Below are 23,593 nucleotides of genomic sequence, written 5' to 3'. Positions count from 1 at the left end.
GTCAGATTGGATCTTATAGTCCCTTCTGTGTTGGAAATCCATGAATTCCCTGTTAAGTTTTTTACTTTCATTGTTTTGTGAACGATTTTCTTCTTGCAGGCAGTGCAGCCCACTAGATGGTGCTGTACCATGAGCTCTTCACAGCTTTGCCAAAGGGAGGAGAGCACTGAATGGTCTTTGCAGATTAGGCAGTGCAGGGTTGGGATTCCGGGTTACAATTTAGAGCACAGCAGAGGCGTGAGCACCTATTTTGATGGCGTTGGAGCAGGGGGAGGCGGGGGAACTAAGATTCTGGTAACTGCTCGTGGGTTGCACTTTCCTATGGAAGGAAGCATGGGATCTGGGATAGAGGTTGGGCGCAGAAGAGAGCTCAGTGTGGGGGACTGGGATGCAGGATAGGCTGTCGGGTCTGAGAGAGCGTTTGGGTGAGGGAGAGGTGATGAGCTGGCGCAGGGTATCGGAGTGTAAGGTCCCGGCGGGGGAGTTGGGTGCAGAAGAGGATTCCGACCTGGAGGAGGGATATTGGAGTGGGTCCAGGGTTGTAGAGGGGGTTGCCCTGGGGTGGGGATAGGACAAGGCAGGGAAGAGGGTACAGAGGGTTTGGGTGGTGACTCAGATCAGAGTGCAGGGCTCAGGAGAGGATTCTGGCCTGGGAGGGATTTGGGGTTGCAATGCTAGAAACTGACCACGGCCAGGAGGCACTTACCTAAGTAGTTCAGCAGGCAGCACTCTGTTAGGCTTCCTGCCAGCAGCTCCAGCTCCCTGGCTGTTCCGGGTGGCCCTCTCTTCTGGGGCAGGGCGAGGGGGAGCATATGCTGGGGCCCCCAGCAAAACCTGTCATGTCTTACTGCCAGAAGCCAGCCCATGGGAGCTGAGAGATTGTGCTGCACTTCCTGGCTTCCAGCAAAATCGGTCAGCTTCTATTGGCTGGTTTCTGGTCAGTAGGACCTGAGGAAGTTTGAGGGCAGGCATAGAGCATGAAACTGGCCAGTGGAAACTGAGAGATTTTGTTGGGGGCAGGGGCAGCAACCCTTGTTCTCCCACCCCTTTTCCTCCCGCCATTGCAGCTGGCTGTGGTCTGGATTAAAAGGCTTGATGGGCTATATCTTGTCCGCCCCCGTTAAACACTAATTCATGTTATTGGAGCTTAGCAAACAGCTAATAACGATAACCCTAATAGAAGCCAACTCAGACTGCCATGCACGGATGAGCTCCTCAAAATGCTGGCACAAATGAAAAATATCCTGTCTCTTTCCTGAGAAGCAGGTAGTTTTTCTCCTCTGGGAAAATTAATCATAAACGCCCTGACCACAAACTGTCATCAGAGCATGTATATTTTGTCATGCACGTAAGATGACCAGGATTCTTCTGGTAATTTTGTGTCTCCTTGTACTTTCAAAGCCCATCGGATTCTTCTGTGACACTGTGTGGAGGAAGATGGTCAGCTTCCATGCCTACAAAACTGTATTCAAGTCGTCATCAGATCATCATGTTATCTCACTAGTCCTCAGTTCATGATCTTCAGTCCAGAGACTGCCCCGGCTGTCCAGTCATAAAGTGTAGATTTAAATGAGTGTGTTTAGTGGCAGTTGTTTGTTATCTTTGTGGAAAGAGAGCCTCTGATAAAATAAATATCAGGAACTTATGCTGCAAAAAGCCATGCTGGGCTGGCACTCAAGTGAAGTTACGAGCGTTAGATTTCTGAATCTCAGATAGGGAAGTTAATAGTTAACCAGTAAGCCTCACCCAAAATGGATGAGGGCTAACCAATAGGGGCTGGAACAGCCCCCTGCTCTCTGCAGATGGGGTTTGCTCCAGTGCTGTGGGGCTGCAGGTGGTGAGAGGCACTTGATTGTGGCTGGAGCAGCCGTGGTGCCTGGCAGGGGGGCGCTTCTCCAGCCTGGACAGAATAGCCCTAGTCCCTGGTGTGCTGCATCTGGGGGGGGGGGGGGGAGAAAGCCACCTCCCCCTTTAATTGGTCAACCAGTTAAACAGTAGGTTAGCTTACAGTTTAACCAGTTAACCGATTAAACTGGATTTTACTTACCTAATCTTAGAATTTCCTTGACTACTTCTGCCCACCTAGAAGCTTAGAGACTCTGCCAGATATCTAAGCCTGTGCAATGGGAAATCTTTTCCCCTTACAGCTTCTTTAAAATCCATGTATCAAATTTTTCTTTCACTTTGGGATATTGTACATTGAACTGGTAGTTCAGGGTGGGCTAAATCTTTTGGAGTAATTCAGGGTGATGTTCCTTTCTGAGTACTCCCTTTTTGGCTAAATTACATTCCAAAAGGTGTGCTCATGATGGTCAGTGCTCTCTTTAAATTTCCAGATCCATGTGGCTTCCTCAAGTACATATTTCCCTTTTCTCCCCGGGAGTATTACTAGATACCTACATAGCTTGGGTCAGCCTTGAAATTATTCTCCACATTAAATGGCTGAAGGCAGATTTCTTTGAATGGGACAGATCATCCCTGTGGAGTTTCTCAAACAAATAGCTAGTCACACTTGTTTCCATTTACGCCAACAGTAAATGTAATTTAGCCAGAGGCTACTACGTTGAAATTATTTACATTAATTATATTCAAGATATTTGGGAGACTTCAGGTAGGCCACTAGGTTTACTAGAAAACCACAAAATTGGATATCTTATTAGCTCTGTCTGTTTTTCATTTTCTGTTGTGTTTTGGAGTTAAAAGTTTTAAAAGTTGCAAAAATGTCCATGATAGTTCTCCTCACTACCAAAATTGAATAAACTATTGCACACGGCTTGTTCCCACTGACCTCAAAACTCAGACTTCATGAGAACCGATCTGAACCTCCGAATAGTAAATCTATATTACAAAGCAAGTGATATTTATTTCTGTTCTTTCTTTACCAAGTTACAAAATAAGATGTAGCCTGGAAAATACCTTGTAGCTATCACTCCATAATGAGCTCTCCCCTCGTCCTTCATTATATGGGTTCTTTTGCTTGTTTGTAAGGTGTTTGCGGTGATACGTTAGCATTGTCCGGTCACTATGAATTTAACTTCACTAGGCTCGGGTACTATTACTGTGGGCCCTTTGCATCTCGAGAAATGGTAGGTAGGGGCAGTGAAGGTCTGTGGGCAGTGTTTGAGTCTCCAGCTTCTCTCATGACTTATCCGACCAATAATGGATTTGCATGGTCGATTGCAATAACCGCATGTCAGTCTATTTCCGAATTCTTGGGTCTGAGAGCTTTTTCTTCTAAGACAAAGTTCTTTTGTATGGCTTGCATACATACTATTGCACATATAATTTTACTGGAAGGCTGGGGTACTTCCTGTAAAATTATTTGAGTTGTACGGTATAATAGACCAGTATAATGGTTTGTGTGAGTAGCTGTCCTTGGAGGAAATACAGGGCTCTAACAGACTAAGAGCGTGAACAAATATTCTGTCTTTAGTCAGTTCAACAGTGATTTTATTTATTTTATTATTTATTTTAGCCATGTCTGTAAATGAATGAGTACAAAATGTCTGTGAATAAATAATGGTATGCAAAGACTGGGTTGGCCGAGGAGGAAAGGAGGGTTCATGGCATACAATATATTAAGTCTGAAGCCACACATGAATATCCTCATTCACATAGCACTGTCTGATCTGCACACAGAATATATGCCCAGGGAGGGAGAATTGTTTTTGTTAACATCCTTGTAACTGGCATATTCTGTCTTTTGAGAACTTCGTTTTAGACTTATAACATGCTTTGACTGTAGTACTATTTTCTTTAAAAGGATATAGTTGTAAATTAAATATATAACTTAATTCTACCAGCATGTAGAAATACTGCAACGATGTCTGGGCCCACTTAAAATAATAATATAGCACCAAGGTAACAGTGCGGAAGAGATTAAATAAAGATAAAATTGAATTTTTTTTTGTAGTCTGAATCTGCCCTGAGCTAAATTTACCTACGTATGTAGCTGTTAAAGGAACAGTCTAAATTGTAAGTGCATAAAAGTCACAATGGAAATATTGGCTGTTGTGGTTTATAACATTGTTTTTGGGAGCTGTCATGGATGAGGCTCGCTCTTGGTGTGAACTGGTGCGATGTCCCTGAGAAGCATGGTTCTCTTATGCCAGGGCAGAATTTTGCCTACAAAATTCCCTGGAGGCCACATTGCTGTCGGCCACGGTGCCAGAGAAAGGGAGAACGCAATTTTCCTCCCTGACTCTGTCTGCTCAAGATTCAGCCATAATTGCTGTTCTTGCAACATCAGCATGTAAAGATGAGCCTTCCTAGGGAACAGTGTGGCATAAGGTGATCCAAGGAGTACGTGGTGGTAAGATGGCTCTGCCTCTTCTCCCAGCTGATCTGTGGAGCTCCTGCAGAGGGGAGTTTAGGCTGCAGCTTTTGCAATGGGCATGTCCCTCCCCAACCGTGGCTGACACGAGAAAGGGATTGTACTTTGCTCAGGCATAGTCTCTCCTGGTGCCTGCTGGAGCGATGTGGTTTGGCTCCATCTCTCTAGGGCTTGGCCTAACCTAGGAAAATAAATCAATTTCAGATATGCAGTTGTGTAGTTATCTGAAATCCACCTACCTATCTATCCTCACTGAGGAAGGTCAACAGAGTTTCTCCTGTTGACTTCCCTCACTCCTCGCAAGATTGAGTACAGGGGTCGACTGTCAGCTCCAGATAGGTCAGTCTTGCACATACCTACCAAATGTGCAAAATGGAACCCCAGAAGTTCAACCCTGACCAGGTCGCTCTTCTGGATAATATAGACATAGCCTAGGTTTCCTAAAGCAGGAGCTCAAGAGACGCAATCTTGGATGGATTGAAGTGAAGTGAACCATTGGGATTTGTCAGGTCTGGCTGTCTCTCTCGCCCTGCTTTGTCCTAGCTGTATCTTTCTCACAAACACTGCCTTTCTCATCATCCTGTGCCCCTCAGAGGGAGAAGCTGAAGCTGAATGGCTGCAGGATGCGGGTCTCTCGGACCTAATTGGGGAGCACAACTTGGACAATGACAACAATATAGTGCTGCTCTCCACCTTGACCAAGACCCAGGCTGCAGCCGTGCAGCGAAGGCTGGATACTTACTCACGGTCACGGCGGAAGAAGAACAAACCGCCTGTGCGTGATGTCAGAGATGTTTTTGGTGTGGCCAGCTCTGAGGTATGTTGATTTACTGACTTCCAGAATGTTTCCATGTATAGTAGCAGCTGCTTTGGCTTTCTGGCTCCGTGAGGTTATGTGACTAAACTAGCAGCATTTCACCCTTGAGCCTCAATGGAACTTTAAGAGTTTTGTGTTTCAGGTTTACAGTAAAACAGCACTATAGAAACTGAGAGCTTAAAGACTTAACTCTAGTCAGTGGAGCGCTAGAGCAAGGTGGCAGAATGGCAGCTCTATAAGCAGGGAGTCCTCTCTGTAGCCAGAGAACAGGAGCGGCCAGGGCAGCAGCAACACAAGTTTTTTCCAATGCTGTCCTGCCAGTATGCCTTAACCCTTCCCACATTGAGGACCTGTTTTAGTGTCCGTAGCTTTCCTGCAGACTGCCAACAAGCATCTTAGTTAATGCCCCTTTTGGAGGGGATCTTTATCACATTTATCTTACTAAAGCTCAGGGAAGTAAACTTGCTAGCAAATTCACCCAGGAAACCTTATCCAACAGAAGTTACCCAGTTCCTTCCTTTCCATTTGATGCCTCTAAAAATCTAGAATACTCCTTTTATGCATCTGAGTCCAGCCTGGTATTATCCCTGTAACTCAGACCTTTCATAGGAATCAGCTGTTTCTTTCATTCTTCTCCAGATGACTTTGATAGTGTATTCAGCTGATACCTAACCATATAAAATTCTCCTTTTAAATATGTGCTGGAAAAAACAAACTAGTATTTCCAAAATATAAGGCTGGAAGTTAATGGCCAGTGTTAGCTGTAGTTTCTCATTGCTCTTTGGTTGAGATAATTCTAGCATGCTTAATTGCACAGAAGTATGGTTGTGAATAGTGCCATATAATGTAGCTTGTTCTTGTTTATGCACAAGTGGGTGACAGCGCACAACCATTCTGCCTGTGCAGCGACGGTGACTAAACAGGAAGTCTGAAAACTGGGACATTATATTTTTGGGGGGAAAGAAAGGGTATAGTCTTGTGTATCTAAGACACAGCCCCTAATATCAGGTCATCTGGTTACCCTATGTGGGCCTACAGTAACTGTTTTTTGCCCTGGGGTCCAACTTAATGGCCTCTCTGAAAATTTGACACTAAATGTTTTAGTTTTAGTTTATCAGCAACAAGTGTGATGTGATTCCATTGGCTCTTCTGAAATGACTCCAGTTTCTGCTGCTTCTAACGTATTTGCTAAGCTTATAACTATTAATCTCCTGTGCACATGGCTAATATTTGCATTTTTTAATCCATGGTACTGAGGTCCAGCTTTATGCTTTAAAATACTTGCTATAATGTGTGCTCATTCAGAGATGCTAAATCTTATTGAAATAGAATATTCTGTCTGGTCAAGTTAGAAGCTGTTACTTCTATCCTGTAAGCAAGTTTCCCAGACACCATTCCACAGGCTCTGGTTACACCTATAGGAATGATTTATGTTTTTCTCTCTCAGTATTATTGTTTGCACTCATGTGTTCTTAAGATCCCCAGTCATTTAACAGAATGCACTGGGCAAGATGTACAAAGCTGTAAACTACGAATCAGTGAATTTTAAAGCTGGCTGTTTGAAAACTTGTTTCTTCCTTACTCACTTGCTGAGACCTGAATTCCATATTCCAGTGGTTTCTTCCCCTTACTGCCAGAGAAGATAAGATCATAAGCACTTAAAGTACAAAAGGCCAATTAATTGGCTCTGCTTCTGAGTTCTTTCATGCCTTCCTCCATTTCAGGGGAGATGCCAAATCTTCAATGTAATCAATGTATTTGTGATGTTTAATTATTCCTATTTTAATACTCTGGGATCTTACACAGCTTGTAAAATGTGTTGATTGGTACCCTTTTACAAGCTCTGATCCAAGTGCCATTGATTTCAATAGGCTTCGGAACGGGCCAGTTGAATGTTGAGCCAAGTTCTGCCCTGTAATGCAAGTGTGGGTTTCCCACTGAAGATAGTGGGAGCCTTGTACAAAAATACTTAGTATGTCCAGTGTTCCTGGTGCTTCTACACCCATGAGCGCTCTCATACTCTGTGCGCGCACGCATGCGCATGTGTGTATTATAACCACTTTACAGATAAGAAAACGGAGGCACACAGCAGTCATCTGATTTTTAAAGCCCTGCAAATCCCTGGATACCTGCTTTATAACCGTGGGTATGTGCACCTGTGGGTGTCATCTGCAAAAATGAGTTGTGGGTATCTGCACTATGGATGTGGATACAAGTGTATCTAGAACCTTGCAAATTGGTGGATATCCCTACCTGAAGGGGGTTCCAGGGAGCATGGGGAGAGGCTGTTCAGTGGTGACAGATGACAGAGCAAGGAGCAATGGTCTCAAATTGTGGTTCAGGGAGTCTAGGCCAGATATTAGGCAATACTGTTTTACTAGAAGAGTCGTGAAGCACTGGAATGGGTTCTAGGGAGGTGGTAGAATCTCCTTCCTTAGAGGCTTTTTTTTTTTTCCAGTCCTAACTTGATAAAGCCCTGGGTGGGATGGTTTAGTTGGGATTGGTCCTCCTTTTGTCAGAGGGTTGAACTTGATGACCCCCTGAGGTCTTGTCCAGCCCTGTGTCTCTACGTCAGTGAGGGTATCCATGGCTTACTTTTGCAGATACAGATGCAGCTGTGGGTACCAATTTTATATCCACTCGGGGCTCTATTGATTCTTACCATGAGCACACTGCATTCTGAGTGAGTCTCAAACCCAGATCCCTTAAGTCCTCATCCACTGCCTTAATCACAGGACTAGCTGCCTGGGGGGAGAGCAGTCCAAGAAGCTAAGAGTAACAAAAACCGGGCTCCTGGTTCTAGGATCAGACCCTACCCCATGTATACCTGAAGGGGAGCAGGGACATTTCCTCTTGTTTCTAATCATGTTCTTAATGTGAATTCTGGGTGCTACATTTGATCTAAGGATGGTATTATGCCCAATATGTATGTTCACTCTGGGACTGATCCTGCAGCTTTGTAGTCAATGGGACTCCATCTGTTGACTTCATTAAGGACAGGTTCGGGGCCTATGGAGGAACCACTCACATGTCAATGGATGAAAGCCCAAAGGGACTGTCAGTTTCCTTCATGGTGATTATAATCTTATGAGTTCTCTGCCAGTGTTTTCTGTTTTGGGTAGGGTGGGGAGCATTGCAGTCCACCTTGATCTTCTGAAACAGCATTTTTAGTCATCAAAACTACTTGCATTTCTAGCAGAGCTTTTCACACACACGTTGCACCATCATTATTGTTCACAGAATGGGCATGCCAGGCTGTAAAGGACCGAGGTCAGTGGTCTGCAACCTGCAGCTCAGGAGCTGCATGCAGTCCTTTAAGAACTTTTGTGACTCCTGATGTTGGAATTGCAAAGTTAAAAAAAAAACAAAAAACCTGACTATTTTCGATAAATGGTGAATGTCTTAAAAGCTCAACGGTGAGCCCAACTCATAGCTAAATAGCAAATATGTGATATTGAAACATTGAATAACTTCCACTTTAATATGTGCAGTGCGCTGTGGGATACGACACTGTTTTGATAGTGTTGCTAATAAAGTCTTGATTTTTGGAAAGGAAGAGGAAGCTTGTAGCATTCCTGCTCTGAAGGACAACACACATTAAACATGAAATAAAACTGGCATAATTAAATTGAGTTCAGGAGCAAAAGTCAGGAAAACAGTGGCACAAACACATGTAAAGTGTGAAGGAATGGAATATGTAACTAGTTTGTGAATGCCCTGCAGTAAACATGTATCGTATTACAGGTGTGTGTGTGTGTGTGTGTGTGCGTGCGTGCGTGCGCTGTTGTTTAAAATAGGGGTTACAGAAAGTACAGCTTAACATTATTTACAGGCATCATGGCTCTTGAATTCTTCAGATTCTTACTGAATTCAAAAAAAATGGTTCTTGTCACTTTGGTTGCTGACCCAACATAATACTCTGCTTTGAGAGGTGCAGGACCAGGTGGTGGTGGTACTGGGAAAGCTGCCCACAAGGTTAATCAGAAAAAGGAATTAAAATACTTTTTTGCACCTGGATAATTTCACTTATTTGCAGTAGCTCAGCATCAGTTCCTTGTTCTTTATTTCCAAGTTAACTGGACACTAAGATTGTTGCAGCTGGAGCTAGTTAGCCTTCATTAAAGGTCTGAGCCAAAAAAACTGGAATGAAATATTCTTTTTCTCTTTCACAGTCCACTCTGATAACAATGGAATTTTATCAGCATGTTCTTAGGAGGCACCTGGCATTACACTGATCTTTTAGACATTTGTCACGTCAGGGACCAATCTGATTTGTGGCACAGAGCTGTGGTATTGTGGAGCAGAGAAAAAGGAGACATAGTCTGTCCAGGGCATTTTTGTCCATGTGGCTAAGTAGCACATAATTGAAGAAAGTGACTTCTCAAAGATCAGCATTCCAGGGATGGAGCACCATGTGGATGGATGTCACAGGAGCTGTTTGAAAAATGACTGCTGATTGGTGCATTTTGACAGCCCGTTGGAACACTTAAACTCAGTAGATGTGGCCACTGACTTCTGAAGCTGTGAAAGAGTAAGAATGTGTGATTTGACGGTTGTGCGAGGGTACAGGTAATGGAGGGAGGGGCAGGGACAGACATGCTAATTGCATGTTGCTGCTGCTGAGGAAGGTTAAGCTATGGACACTATAAAATTAAGATACGTACCCTGAGGTTTGCACAGTATTATTTCACTGCAGTTCTTTAAGTGATTGTCACATCCGTGGCAGGCCTGGCACATTTGAACATAACTAAATAGCATCGTTATTGCTCTCTAGGGCTACAGAGCAAGATTATTTGGCCTGTTCCTCCTTGCCGAAACCAGGATGCCTGTGTTGGTCTCTGATCTGCTCTGCCTGTCATATATTGCACCAAGCATGTTCCTTCCTTTTTTTGTCCTCCCCTAGGAGATTGTAAAGGAGTTGGAGGAGTCTGACATGGTTCAGTCTCAGCACAGCGTGGAGACGTCAAACTATACCAAGAAACGTAAGGCGGTTTTACTCTGTCAATTTACCATGTGTCCTTGAGGTTAAGACAGGGAGCATGTTCCGGGAACACAGCATCTACGATGAACTCATTTTCACCATATAAAAATGCAAGCAAATATCTTTTATGCCCTTTTCCTTAGCAGCAGTGGAAAAACTAATATGTGTATCTGCATCCCTTCCAACAAAATCTCATCCCTTTATAAGGCATTAAATTGATATGTTGTAATTCACTTGACCACTCTAATTCACCCTCTTTGTTTGCAAAGGGAAATGCTTAGAACTGTCCAGGTTCTGGGTTTTTATAATTGATCCTTGGTTTCAAAAGGGCAGGGATGGCAGTACTTGTTTACATTTGGTCTCCTGAGTGGATTAATTCAGTCTGAATATACGTTCTTGCCGGGTTATGTGAAGTTGCATAAATGTACAGACTTTTGTGTGTCATCTTCAACAGCATGGCCCTCCTGGACTTAGCTTGCCTCCTGTATTAAAGGCTCTGAGAAGAGTATTATCTTTATGTAGCATAAGAACTAAGTCCTATGATACCTAGGTCCAATGCCATCTGGGTATGGCAGAGCACTGGCTTAGATTGTTAATCCAAACATTTAATTTGTCATGGATTTGCTAAACTTGCCCCAGTGCTCAAATATCATGGTGTGGTGTTTTTGATTTTTTTTTTTTTTTTTTAGAGGTTGAGTAGTTGCTGTGGCATGCACAAGTTTAGAGAGAAACGTGCTATCATGCCAAAATCAATTCTGTGACTTATATTGAAGTCGTCCATCTAGAACTCATTGATTTCAAGGTCACCTTAGACATTTGGCATGTTGCTGTCCTGGTGGACTGTAGTGATATTACTGACTGTAAGCCATTCTACCCTGTTGATCATGGACATAATAGTATGTGCTGACAAACCTTGCCAAGCTCAAATACACATGAATATAGGTTTTTTGGTTTTTTGTGTTGCTTTCACAAATCTTGCACATAATACCTGCTCCTAAATTAGTTTGTCCATATGTCCCCTTTGCTTTCCAAAGCTCATTAAATTAAGAGTCTTTCATCCATAGCAGACTCAAGGGGACTCCAAGATTTTTCCTGCATGCTCAGAAGTCCTGGAAAAGAGGAGATATTCTGTACTGACATTGCCTACTCGGAGCAAGCAGCCCTTTTGCTCAAGGGATCACTTCTGCGGGAGCCTAGGAGGACAAAGGATGAGAGCACCTTAACTGTAAGGGCTGTGTGGTATTTTTCCTCCTTTGGAACCTGTCGTGTTCCCCTCTTATTAGAGAGAGGCGTTGAGAATGTAGTTAATTGTTTTTCAGGGTATTAAGCATAATAGAATTGTATATATGTGAATGGGGAATTTGTGCATTTGTAATACAATGATAAACAAAAGGAACTGTGTTGTGGTAGAAGTCAGGAAAGGAGGTATCTCTGCACCAAATCTTAGCTGACATAATGCCTACAGTTCTGCATTGTTGGTGTCTGGGCTGCTTGCACTTCCTCTTTTCATTGTACTGAGCAGAAGTATAATAAACCAGACCCAATGTGCTGTTTTGGGGAATTTTGACTTGTATAAGAGAAGAGAATCGGTGAAAAATATATGAAGCTATTGGGCCCCCATCTGAGGGCTACAGTGGATTGTGATGGTCTCATGTCCTGAAATTGCCTAACAAAATTGGGACATCCAATAAGACAACAAAACCAAGGAAAAGCAACGCCAAAGAGAGCATGCTCTTCCCGAGCAGAACAAATCCCCTTATTTAATTCTTATGTGCATCCACCTGTGAAAGTGCAGTATGGTTTGTGCCCCATTGCAACTGGTGGTGGTGCATTTTGACTCTACAAGAAGTTGACCTACTGCATTCAACCCATTGTACTACAGTTTTCAGAGGTCTGGCTGCAAAACAGGTTGCAGAATGAAACTTGATGTAGTTTAGGACTTTGGGGAAACCAGAGAAGGTGATTGCAATAGTTGTGGCAAGAAGGGAGTGCATGGAGAAGAAATTCCTGGGAGGTGGAGCAAAAATAGTGCTATTCCAGGGTAGCAGTTTGTGGTTGGTAAGAGACAAATTTACAGCCATAAGAGCAACGGAAGGAAGTGATAGAGATGCTGAGGAATTCAAGACCCAAAGAAAATCAACAGAATTATCTGCAGTAAACCTTACTTTCTGCCATTGTTTCTCCCTAGCAGTTTAAGATCCTCAAAGGGAGGCTGGGAGTGACCCGGATAGGAGACTTATCTCCCCAAGACATGAAGAAGATCCCCACGTTGGCCCTGATAGAGTTAACGGCTCTCTGTGACATCCTGGGCTTGGAGTTAAAGAGGAACAAGGCAGCCAAGCAGAAGGCAAAAGGTCAGTTCAGTCTCTGTTCTTGTGGTCAAAGCTGAACAGAGGAGTCTTGGGAACACTAGACTTCCTTGCAGACTCTGTCTAAACAAAGCAAGTGCAGAGCAAAGGCGATTCGAGATGCATTGTACTTACATAGCTGTCACCAGAGACCAGAACCTGGGATTCTCTCTGCTGCTCTGTGGGTCTCACCTGTTCCTTTTGGTGTTCTATTTACTGTTGTAGCTTCTGTTCCTTTCTTTCTGTCAGTGGCTTGGGTATTGTTGAAGTGTAGCTCTGGGTTGCAAAATTAAAATACCCCTTTGACATACAACAGTAATAAAGAATTACAACATGAATTGTCCTTAATGCAGAGAATAGACTCTTTGGCATTCCGCTCAGCACTTTGTTGGAAAATGACCGAAAGCTCAACCCCAACATCAAGGTCCCCCTGATTCTCCAAGCGGTAAGTTACCTTCAGAGTGGACTTGCATGTGATTGCTCCGCTCTTGCTCTTGAACCATAAACTGAAAAGTCTGTCATCAGGTCTGTAGCTGAGAGATTTCTGATTCTCTTGTAGTTGTTGTCATGTTTGGAAAAGAAAGGTCTTGACACAGAAGGCATCCTGAGAGTTTCTGGCTCCCAGATGAGGATTAAGGTACAGCTGTTTGGTTAATACTCTATGGGAGTACATTTCAAGTGTTTGTGTCGTATAACCCTTATTTATGGTATCGCCCTTATTTTAAAATTATCTCCAGCCACCTTGCCCACACAAATGAGCAATAGTCACTGCTGGAGAGCCTGCTGCAGGTGGAACCTTTCTAATCCAGAACTCTCTCTTGTCTGGCAAACTTTGTAATCTGGCATGATTTTAGTTAGATGGAGGAACACTTATATGGGTGTGGCCAAGTTTCCCATGGTCCCATAGTTTGTTTACAGCCACTGTCCTGGCTTTCAGTGTTCTGTGCTGTTAGTTATATGTAACTTACCTGCTAAATCTTTACTAAGAGCCCAGTAAGCAGTGGAAGTGCTAGGAAATATTGCCCTCCCATTGTTTGGCAAAATCTCTCATCCAGCACTGCTCAGGTCCCAAGGGTGCCAGACGAGGTAGGTTCAACCTGTAGTAAGTAGGTCTACTCTGGGAAGCATTCCGCAGCGTCTGCATTAAGGGATTGCTCAATGCAAAATCCCCCTTGGATTCCCATTCTGTTTGAGTGAAAGTGATGGGGTGTTTCCTTCCTATACAGAGCCTGGAACAAAGGTTGGAAAGTGAGTTCTATACCGGCCTGTTTCGCTGGGATGAAGTCCGTCAAAATGATGTGTCCGGCTTGCTGAAGAGATTTATTCGTGAACTGCCCACCCCTCTGTTGACAGCAGAGTATCTGCCTGCTTTTGCTGCTGTGCAAAGTGAGTCCGTTTCCAAGCAGCCCTGGTTTTACTTTAAAGCTCCTTTGGACTTGGGTTTTCCTGCTTGGTACATGCCACCTGTCCCTTTTTGTTCTAGACCAATGTGAACTAGAATCAGTCGAATAGAGACGCTGTGCCAAAGTGGAGGAAACACTAGTGTGTTGGTTTTTTGTTGTTGTTGGTTATTTTTTTCCTTTATTCCCAATGGTGTACAAATGAAGAGTGCCATGCAGAAAACCAGCGTCCCAACAGCACGATTTATTACTGGTACAATAGTAGCACCTACTGGCCCCTGTTGCACTAGCCGCTGTACAGACACATGATAAATATTATCCTCTCAGTATAGAATCATAGGCACTAGAACTGGAAGGGATCTCAAGAGGTCATTGAGTCCAGTCCCCTACCCTCATGACAGGACCAAGTATTACCAAGACCCTCCCTGATAAACATCTGTCTAACCTGCTTTTAAGCATCTCCAGTGATGGAGCTTCCACAGCCTCCTCAGGCAGTTTATTCCAGTGTTTAACTACCCTGACAGTTAGGAAGATTTTCCTAATATCCAGCCTAAGCTTTCCTTGCTGCAGTTTAAGCCCATTTCTCCTTGTCCTATCCTCAGAGGCCAAGGAGAACAATTTTCCTCCTTTGTAACAGTCTTTTAAGTACTTGAAAACCACTGTCATGTTCCCTGTCATCCTTCTCTTTTCTAAACTTAAACAAGCCCAGTTCTTTCAGTCTTCCCTCACAGCTCATGTTCTCTGGGCCTTCTCCAATTTCTCCGCATCTTTCTTGAAATATGTTGTCCAAACTGGACACAGTGCTCCAACTAAGGCCTAATCAGAGCCGAGTAAAGCAGAAGAATGACTTCTCGTGTCTTGCTCACACCACTGCTGTTAATGCATCCCAGACTCATGTTTGCTATTTTTAAAACCAGCCTCATGGTGTTGACTCACACGCATAAGTAGATAAGACCAATGAAAGACAGGGGAGGGGAAAGTAGAGGCACAAAGAGAGGAAGTGATTTTGCTCCTGGAGAACCAGGAAGAGAAACCAGCTCTTCTGAGTCTGTGTGTTGCCCCTGCCCTTCCCCCATTGGACCATGTTACCTCCTGCATGGTTTTCACATCTCTGAACAGACAGCCCCCTTTCCTTTCCAGTTCTCTGATAGGATGCAGCTTTTGTCTCAAACCAAGCATTGCTTCCATAAAGGCAGAAGAATGTCACAGCAGTTCACTCTTCAATCCATCTAACCTAGTGTATATTTCAGATCTTGCAGCTGTGGAACATACATGTTAAATTAATTTTTATTAATGTCGCCCAAAAGTCACTCGTTCCCTAGTTTTCTGTACTTCTAGTCCCTCTCTACTGCAGGAAGAAATATGGATTAGGAGTTGGAGCATGTTCTAGAAATCCCTCGGGATCTTAGGAGCTGCTAGTGGCTTTGCCACAGGGTTGCTGAGTTACTTAAAGCAATCAAAACCTCTGTTTCTGTTTCACCCATTCCTGAAGTGGTTATAATCTGTCTCCTGGCAGGAATGCTATGAGCTCAATTAATTGTGTAAAAACACCTAAGGTTCTGTAGCGCCTCCCCAGATTCAAAATGATTTCCTTACGCTCTTTGGAGAACTTTACCCTCAGACCAAGGAACCTAACTGCTATTTTTCAAAATTGACTAAGCTCTGAGGTTTCACTGAGTATCAGTAGGATTCAGGCTTCTATGGGCTTGTCTTCATGACAGTGCAATCTGGACTGCGGGGCTTGTGTGTGAATTGCCGAGAGCTCTAACTTTGCTGTGTAAATCCTCCTGCAGCAAACTAAATATAGGGCAGTTATAACTCTTGTGCAGCTCACACCTCTATAGTCCAGACTGCAGCACCTTTTGTGGACAAGCCCTGAATCACCGCAGCTTTGGAAAGTTTTGCCCTAGCATTTCCCCCATGTTGGTGGCTTGTGTATCTCAGTAGGGTACCAATCTGTTCAGACCTGTGATTCCACAGTGCAACCAGGCAGATTTAGATCTGTAATGAGACTTGGATTACTTTGCGTGTATGCTGTTTGATGGGACACAGCGTGTTTTCCCTATTGTAGATATCCCAGACCTGAAGCAGAGACTGCAAGCACTCAACCTGCTGATCCTCATTCTGCCAGAGCCCAACAGAAACACCCTAAAGGTAATTATCACTTTGGACTGTATCAGTTGTAGGAGAGAATGTAAATCCTTGCAGGGAACATGTATCTTAATATCTCTCTTGTAGAGAGAAAAGTATAAACAATCTGGATGATGCTCTTTGTCTCATCAACTGCATTATCATGTCTAGGCATGGATGGTGATTATTGGGATGTTAGTGCTAATGCTTTCCAATCTAATGTGACTGCTTCAATTGCCTTCTCCCCCAATCTCCTAAGCCTGGATGAGGCTGCCTAAGGAGGTGGCGCAAAAGATGCATCACTGTGTGTCCCCGCACACGCGGCCAGATATAAGCAATTCTCTAGGTTTGTACAAAGGATGATATTTTGGCTAAGTAAAACTGATGCCCCTTCTCCTGGTTTACTCCATGTGAGTTCTGTGGTGCCACCTAGTTTCTGCATGCAAACGCAGGAGCAGCATAAGTTTTATATACCTTGTCAGGGTGCATCACTTATGCCCATGTTTGAAAATCTTTCCCTTGCTATTGACCGAAATCTCCTTGGCTGCAGGATGCCAAGATGCTCCTGGTCGGTGTGACTCTTGTGTAATGTCTGCTTAAAACAAGGAAAAAAGTGCTACAGAGGTTTTAACTTTCTCCCTTCTGCTGATCAGACAGTGCCAGAATCCTTCCCCCACCTATGCAGCTTAGTCTGAACAAGAGTGTTTCTGTGTTAGCTTTGTGGCAATGCAAGAAGCTGGGCACTCAGGAGTACCACAGAAGCCATAGACTTAATCCCCACAAGCATCTCCCAAGTTGCTCTGTAGTGCCATCTCCATAGGGAGTCCTACAGTACCATTGTCACTTTAAAACTCAAGCTGAACTGGTTGGGTGACAGTTTTTTCTGAGGCAACCTGGAATGGTTTCTGGCTTTGGGTAGAAACAGGAAATGCCGTCTGTTTCATCTGAGGTGAAATTTTGCATTTTGAGTGTTCTTCAGAATCTGGAATCCAGAGTGAATTGTGGGGGCTGCCATCTGCCACAGGGAAGAGGGCCCCATCTGCCTGGTGTGCAAGCCTTGTTGTCTCCCAACCTTTATGAATTGGATGCCCCGGAGCCACTGCACAACTTGGTGCAACTAACTGATGACTTCTTAGGGCTAGGACCTGACCAACGAGCCCACCTACACTTGTGGGCTAATTTAGGGTTGCATTCAGGTCTCTAGAAGTGAAAGTCTATTGACATGAACCCACTTTGCCACTCAGCACTTGCTCAGTCAGGTTTGCTGTTGAAGCTCACCATTCACAGATGTCTTCATCACCAACCTCTTTCCTCCTCTTTCAGGCTCTGCTGGAGTTCCTCAGTAAAGTGGTTGCCAGGGAGAAAAAGAACAAAATGAATCTCTGGAATGTTTCCACAGTCATTGCTCCAAATCTCTTCATGCATAAAGGGCTGGTGAATAAGATCCCAGAAGGGAAGGAGAAGCAGCTGGCAGAGGGGGCAGCTGATGTTGTGCGGTTGATGATCCATTACCAAGACTTGCTGTGGACTGTAAGTCACGTGGCTGTTTTGTTGCATGATAGCAAGCTGTGTGCCTGGCTCAAAGTGAGACAATCCTGCACATCTTAAAAGAAACAGAATGCAGCAGACAAAAGTTGTTGGGTTAAACTCTGCTGCTGCTTTTACTGCTTTAAAGGCACATGGGCAAATATTATGTCTGCAGAATGTTGTTGGTTTTTAGGGACTCTTTCCTATTAACAATAGAGGTCTCTGAAAGTTGCACTCATTTCTCTGCAGGAGACCTGCTGGTGGATGTGATATGTGCAGAACCACCAGAAGCCCCTTAAAGAGCACTGTGTTGCAGAAGTAACTTTCTGCATACGCCTTAAGAGTCCTCCTTATTCAGCAGGGTGGAAAGTGGGTGGGAATATGGCACCCTCCATTCACTATTTATCCCATCAACCTTTAAATGTAGAGAATACTTACATGTACTCCAGTGTAACTGTCCGCATATGTTAGAGCCCAGTGCTTTCAGAGTAGCTTTGTAAGAGCTGTCTAGTCCTCAGATGTACTCATCCACATCTGTCTCTATTTGTTCTACTTACTGGTTGGGTGTTTATTTCGTAGATCTCCTCTTTCCTGGTAGCTCAAGTGCGAAAACTGAATGAGAGCAGCAACCGGAGGTACCAGTTTTATGACAAACGGATCAAAAACTTGCTACGGAAGATTCACACAGACAAGGACAAGGTGGAGAAGAACCAGGCAGAAGTAAGCAACCTAAACCCTCCGAGGAGGGAGTTGAATGAGGATTTCCTGCAAAAGGTCCCATGGCAAACGTATCACTTGCAAAAGTGGTCCATTTATTTTTAAACAGAATTAAAGAAAAATAGCTTTACAAACATTTTAAAAAGAAAGTGTGGAAAATTCACCTCACTGGCTTGCTGCAAAACATGCCCCTTACTAACCTGCACAAATGCTGTGGCCTAGAAGCTATGTGCTCTCAGGGTTGTTTGTGAGGAGGGAAATCTAGAATGATGGGCTCTGTCAACAGAAGTCACTGTCAGAAGGGATTTCCAGCCAGACTGCCCGGCCCTCTCTTGACAGAACCCCTAACTAGAAGATCTTCAAATAGGGCTGCCTGGTGAACTGGAAGCCGTGTCTTTCGACAGAAGGACCCCAGAGCATCTGCACAGCTGTTTTTGTAGATAGAACACTGTCGAGAGAGAAGTTATATCTGAACGGAGAGAGGTATAATGCTGCCAGTGGATGTGCCAGGTCTTGTCCTCAAACTGTTGACAAAGCTCATTTTGCGTGTAGCTGCTCTGCAGTTTTTCCACAACAAAAGCCCAGTTTTGCCAGGAAAAGCTTCTTGTGTAAACATAGCCATGGTGATTGCATCTTTGCTTTTGAGCTGAACCAGGTGTAAACTTGACACAGCTGAGGGTCTGGCCCTGTAACACAGTGGACACACTTATGCACAATGCCTCTTATTACAAGTGCCAGCTATGTAGCCTAGAAACCTAGATACAAGGGCTGCCGCCATCGGGGACCTATCCATCTCTCCTCTTGTGCTTTTGTGTTCTGATAACACTTGTTCTGATCAGTAGGATTCTAGGATACAGTTAGTGAGTAAAGGTGCTTGCCACAGTGCTGGGTATTAGGAAAATAATTAACCCCATGATTAGAGGTAATGAGTTAATACAAATAATAGCCATTCACAGTACTCATTTCCATATCATTTTCTCCCCTATGGGAGCTGCCAGACTATATTCAAATTGTTTAAAACAAGTTACCAAACAGGACCTGCCTCTTCTTTTCAAAATTAAAGGAAAAATGTGCCAAGTGTAGGAAGTGAGATACAGACTACGGTGTACCTGCAAATTCCAGCTTTTAGTATTAAACGGTAAGAAACCCCAAATCAGTTAAACAGGTCACTCTCAAATCCCACCCCATGCAATGCACTGCATCACAGTTGAAAAGCTAACTTCATGCAGCAGCAGCAGCTGTCCACTGTGGTGCAAACAAAGGTAGAATTAAGTGCAAGTTGAACCCCTCTAATCCAGAACTCTCATCTGGCAACATCCAGCATGATTTTAGTTAGCCCGATGACCATTTATGGGTGTGGCCAAGTTTCTCGTGGTCCCATAAAATTTTACAACTGCCAGTCCTGGCTCTCAGTGTTCTGTTGTTTAGCTAGCTATAACTTACCCATAAATACCTTCTAGGAGTCCAGTAAGCAGTGAAAGTGTTGGCAATGTAGAGACAATATTGACCTCTGGTGGTTCTGCAAATTCTCTTGCTTGGCACTGGTCAAGTCCCGGGGTACAGGACAAGAGGGGTTCAGCCTGTTGGAAGAACTGCGTATGTATTGGGACATCAAGTGTAAAACTTGTAAAGGGCTTTGCAGAGAATGGAGGTTCATTTTTAAGAAGGCTTTTGAGGCTTTCAGATTCTAGCTTTCTTTAGAATTTTGAAATTCTCTTAAAGGGAGAAGTTTTAAGTTGCTCAAAACTTTGTTTTGACAAAATCAAAACTACTTTTTTTTTTTTTTTAGAAAATATTACAATGGGACACTTTGCTGCTCTCAGAACTCCTTTTCAGTTTTTCCATCCAATTTCTGTAAGCTTTTTTATTTGGTGCATCTGATTGTTCGGATGGAAGAAAACTACATCCAAATTTCTACACTAGCCTCAATGCCCATACCACTCAGAACCACAAGAGGGCACCCACACTTATTCTATTTATTCTAAATTATAGCCAAGACCAACAATTCCACCCTTGGCTACAATGTTAAAACAGAAGTTGATCATCTTAATCCTCACTGCTTTTAAACACTTCTTCTGTATTTTCCCTTCTCGACCTGCTGAAACTCAGTTAATGAGCCACAGGATTTATGCTTGTATGTGATTTCCTGCCACTTTTTAGAAAACTGACATCTTTCTTTTAAAACCATTTTTCTCACCCATTTTCTCCCTTCCCCCTCCCTCCTTTTTTAGCCTTCCAAAACGGTGAAAGTCCAGACCTCTCTGTTGCTGAAGGATTCACTGGAGGTTCATTTGAACAATGGAACCAAAGCTGCCGACGTCCTGAGACAGTTTCAGAAGCACCTCAGCCAGAACAGCTGGAGTATTGTCAACACAGTCAACCTCATCAAATGGTAAAAGGCTCTTTTGTAGTTATGAGCAGACCGAGGAGTCCAGTTTCCATATGTCTTCTCTTGCTGGGGTGGGAGGCTGCAAGGGGGGAGATCATAATGACTTGCGTGGAGGGGGAAAGGAATCTCCAATCTTTTTCTTCCAGGTGTGACTTTTGGGATGTGGAGCAGCTAGTGGCCATCTGATCCCTGGGTGCTAGAGAGCAGGTCAACTGTGACAATGTGCAGCGTGGATGCCCCCATGGGGGGAATAAACCTTACTGGCTCCCATTTTGGAGACTGCAGTAAACCAGGAGAAGTGGTGTCAGTTTTACTTTGTACAGACCCAGACAATTGCTTGTTTCTGGCTGCATGTGTGGAGGCATGCAGCGATGTATCTCTTGCACCACCTCCCTAGACAGCCTCCATCCAGGCTTAGGAGAGTGGGGGAAGAGGCAGTCGAAGCTGTCACGTTCGAGTGGGAGGCGTTAGCACTCGCATCCCAATAATCGCCTGCCATCCCCGCCAAAGGCGGCTGCGGCATTCCTTGCACAGGCGAGTGCTGCTTGACTAGGCTGTCAGTCCAAGGTGAACGCTCCTGGTAGACATTGATTTTCCTACCTTTTCAGTCTGAGGAGCTAGTCCTTTGCCAGCCCATGGTGGGTAGCAGTGAAGAATGTCTGCCTTGCTTCAGTCCCAATTTTTGGGTCACCTTTTCAATAGTCACACTCCTAGAGCACAAGGGGAGTCTACTACCCTAAAGATTGTAGCTCTCTTACCCCTGCTGGCCTATAAAACATGAGCTGGATGTGATTGTTCCAAGCTGCCTTGGCAGAGCCCAGCTACAATGCTGTTTTTCTTCTTTGTCTCCTGCAGCAATGGTGCTTTGGAGTCGATGAACCTGCTCCTGTATGAAGTAGGCGGCAATATAAGTATGTGTGATTTAAAGGCTGGGCAACTACAGAGCTATGCTTGGTGCTGGGCCATTAGGGGAATTGAGAAAGTCTGACTGGGGGAAAAGGTCTGATAAAGGTGAACTAATATTGTACTCATCATGGATGAAAGTCACCCAAGTACACAGGGCTCATACATGATCCTCTGCCACCCAAGCCCTTGAAGGAGTCCTTGCAGTAATTCTCCAACTTGACAGAGGAATAATTGGAAAAAATGGTCCCAGTACTGAAAGTTAAAGTGCAAACATTCCAAAGAACTCGGCACCAACAGTTGTGGTCGGCTCCCCTTGAGAACAGCAAGAGCTTGGGGATGCTGAGCTCTTCTTAACGTTGGTCAAGTTGGTGCAGCAGCCTGTAGTGAAATATGGTGCTAAAATGGTCAGAAAAGAAACTCTCTTCTCTGAAACGCAGCATAACAAGGTCCTTGCAAACTTCTTTTCATGGTGCTACAAAAGCTTTTATGTCAGCCGTTCTAAGAACTCACTTGTGGCTTTAACGCTGCTTTGCATGGGACACTCGAGAAAAGCTGTTCCACCCTCCTGCTCACATACGGGTTTACTAACCAAATCCAACTTTATTCTTGTGAGCCAGGCTCCATTGTACAGTTTGTCCTGGTTAAAGGAGGAGTTGGCAGCATTGGTAAGATGACCCTATACTGTACTCTAATGTTTAGTAGCAATGCAGTATCCCCATCAAAGGGGAAGACTAATGCTGCTGGAAAGCTTGCTCACTAAAGTTTCGCTGATAGCAGCTGCTTTAACAAGTTCAAGGTTCGGGTGGGTCCTTGCTTGCTGTGTGAGGATGGTGTCGCAAGGCTGGCTTGGCTCCAGGACACTGTTTAGTCCACTCTCCTATGGCCAGGTCACCGTTGCCCTTGAGATGGGGGAAGGGGGGCGGGAGGTGGTGTTTTGGGGGAATCCGGGCCCCACCCACTCATTCCAGGTTCCGACCCGGGGACCATGTGTGGCTGCTGGAGGTGGGGGGAGGGCTCCCCTCGTTATGAGCACTGCAGCTCTTCCCTGGGTCACTTCCCCAGACAGCTCCTCCCCCTGCACCTTCTCCAGGTGGTGGCCGTGGCAGTAGCAGTAGCAGCAGCCTGTTCCTTCTGTCTTGGCTCCTCCTGTGTGTTCAGCCTGCTTGGCCTTACACCCAGTCCCAGGGCCTCCTGAGCAGGGCTTTAGCCCCTTGTGGCTGAGCTCTCCTCTCCTCTCCTCTCCTCTCCTCGGTGCCTCTAGAAAACTCCTTTTGCTTTGCTTTTGCTTCTCCTCTCTCTGTTTCTCCCTGCCTGTTGGGCAAGGGTTCTTTTAAAAGCAGGTTTAAGTGGGCCCAGCTGGTTCCAATTGACCCAGGGTGGCTTCCTCCCCAGCTGCTCTCACTCTGCCTGTTTGCCTGCCCTGCTTTTCCCTCTTGTTCTTGCCCCCTCCCAGCCTTACCTTGTCACAATGGATAAGGTATGTTATGGTATTTGGAATGCGTAAACATCCTCTCTCCTAATGAGTACAGAGGGTGAGGTAGCATCATCCTCATCCTCCTCATCAGTAACCATGGGCTCAGCGTCCATTGGCGTTTGATGCCTCTCACTATTTCCTTCCATCTTTCCCTGTCCAGTGTGGAGTGGCTTAGTTTCTGTAGACTAGCTCCACACCAACCTGCGATGTTGTCTATCCATTCTCTGTGAGGTAGCGTGAACGTGACATAAAGATCGAGTTTCGGTTATGTCCATTTAAAATGGTATTGTCCGGAGAATAACTAACTATACCTACACCAGCAGAGATCTGCTTCTCCATTACAATATCAACAGAAGAGTAGGGGCTCTGCTCCATGGAAAGGATACAGTTGCTTCTGTCAGAGCCAAAGGCTACGAGTGAGCTGTATGAAGGTCGTCACCAGCACTTAAGTTCTTTGCTACTCACTGAGCTTGTCTACACTAGCTGCCTACTTCGAAGGGAGCACAGTAAGTAGCGTGTTGGGAGTTTATTAATGAAGTGCTGAGGTGCATATGCAGCGCTTCATTACGCA

General features: G+C 44.6%; 1 protein-coding gene across 3 annotated transcripts in view; it reads left to right on the top strand.

Moving 5' to 3' along the window:
* ARHGAP40 (Rho GTPase activating protein 40) overlaps positions 1-23,593 on the top strand; it is a 41,067-nt gene that overhangs the window by 11,769 nt on the left and 5,705 nt on the right. The window contains exons 3-14 of one of the 3 annotated variants that reach the window (XM_075011890.1): positions 4,927-5,150; positions 10,054-10,132; positions 11,199-11,356; positions 12,320-12,485; positions 12,833-12,924; positions 13,039-13,116; positions 13,706-13,865; positions 15,951-16,033; positions 17,333-17,539; positions 18,116-18,256; positions 20,485-20,645; positions 21,498-21,553. In XM_075011890.1, coding sequence (XP_074867991.1) covers positions 4,927-5,150; positions 10,054-10,132; positions 11,199-11,356; positions 12,320-12,485; positions 12,833-12,924; positions 13,039-13,116; positions 13,706-13,865; positions 15,951-16,033; positions 17,333-17,539; positions 18,116-18,256; positions 20,485-20,645; positions 21,498-21,553 — 1,605 coding nt within the window. Of the gene's footprint in view, positions 1-4,926; positions 5,151-10,053; positions 10,133-11,195; positions 11,357-12,319; positions 12,486-12,832; positions 12,925-13,038; positions 13,117-13,705; positions 13,866-15,950; positions 16,034-17,332; positions 17,540-18,115; positions 18,257-20,484; positions 20,646-21,497; positions 21,554-23,593 lie in introns of all 3 variants that reach the window. The other 2 variants (XM_075011889.1, XM_075011888.1) reach the window with 2 other exon arrangements.

This window comes from Carettochelys insculpta, chromosome 17 (assembly GCF_033958435.1).
Source record: "Carettochelys insculpta isolate YL-2023 chromosome 17, ASM3395843v1, whole genome shotgun sequence".
Classification (NCBI taxonomy): Eukaryota; Metazoa; Chordata; order Testudines; family Carettochelyidae; genus Carettochelys; species Carettochelys insculpta.
The sequence above is the reverse complement of the archived record's forward strand: the minus strand, read 5'-3'. Positions and strand labels throughout refer to the sequence as shown.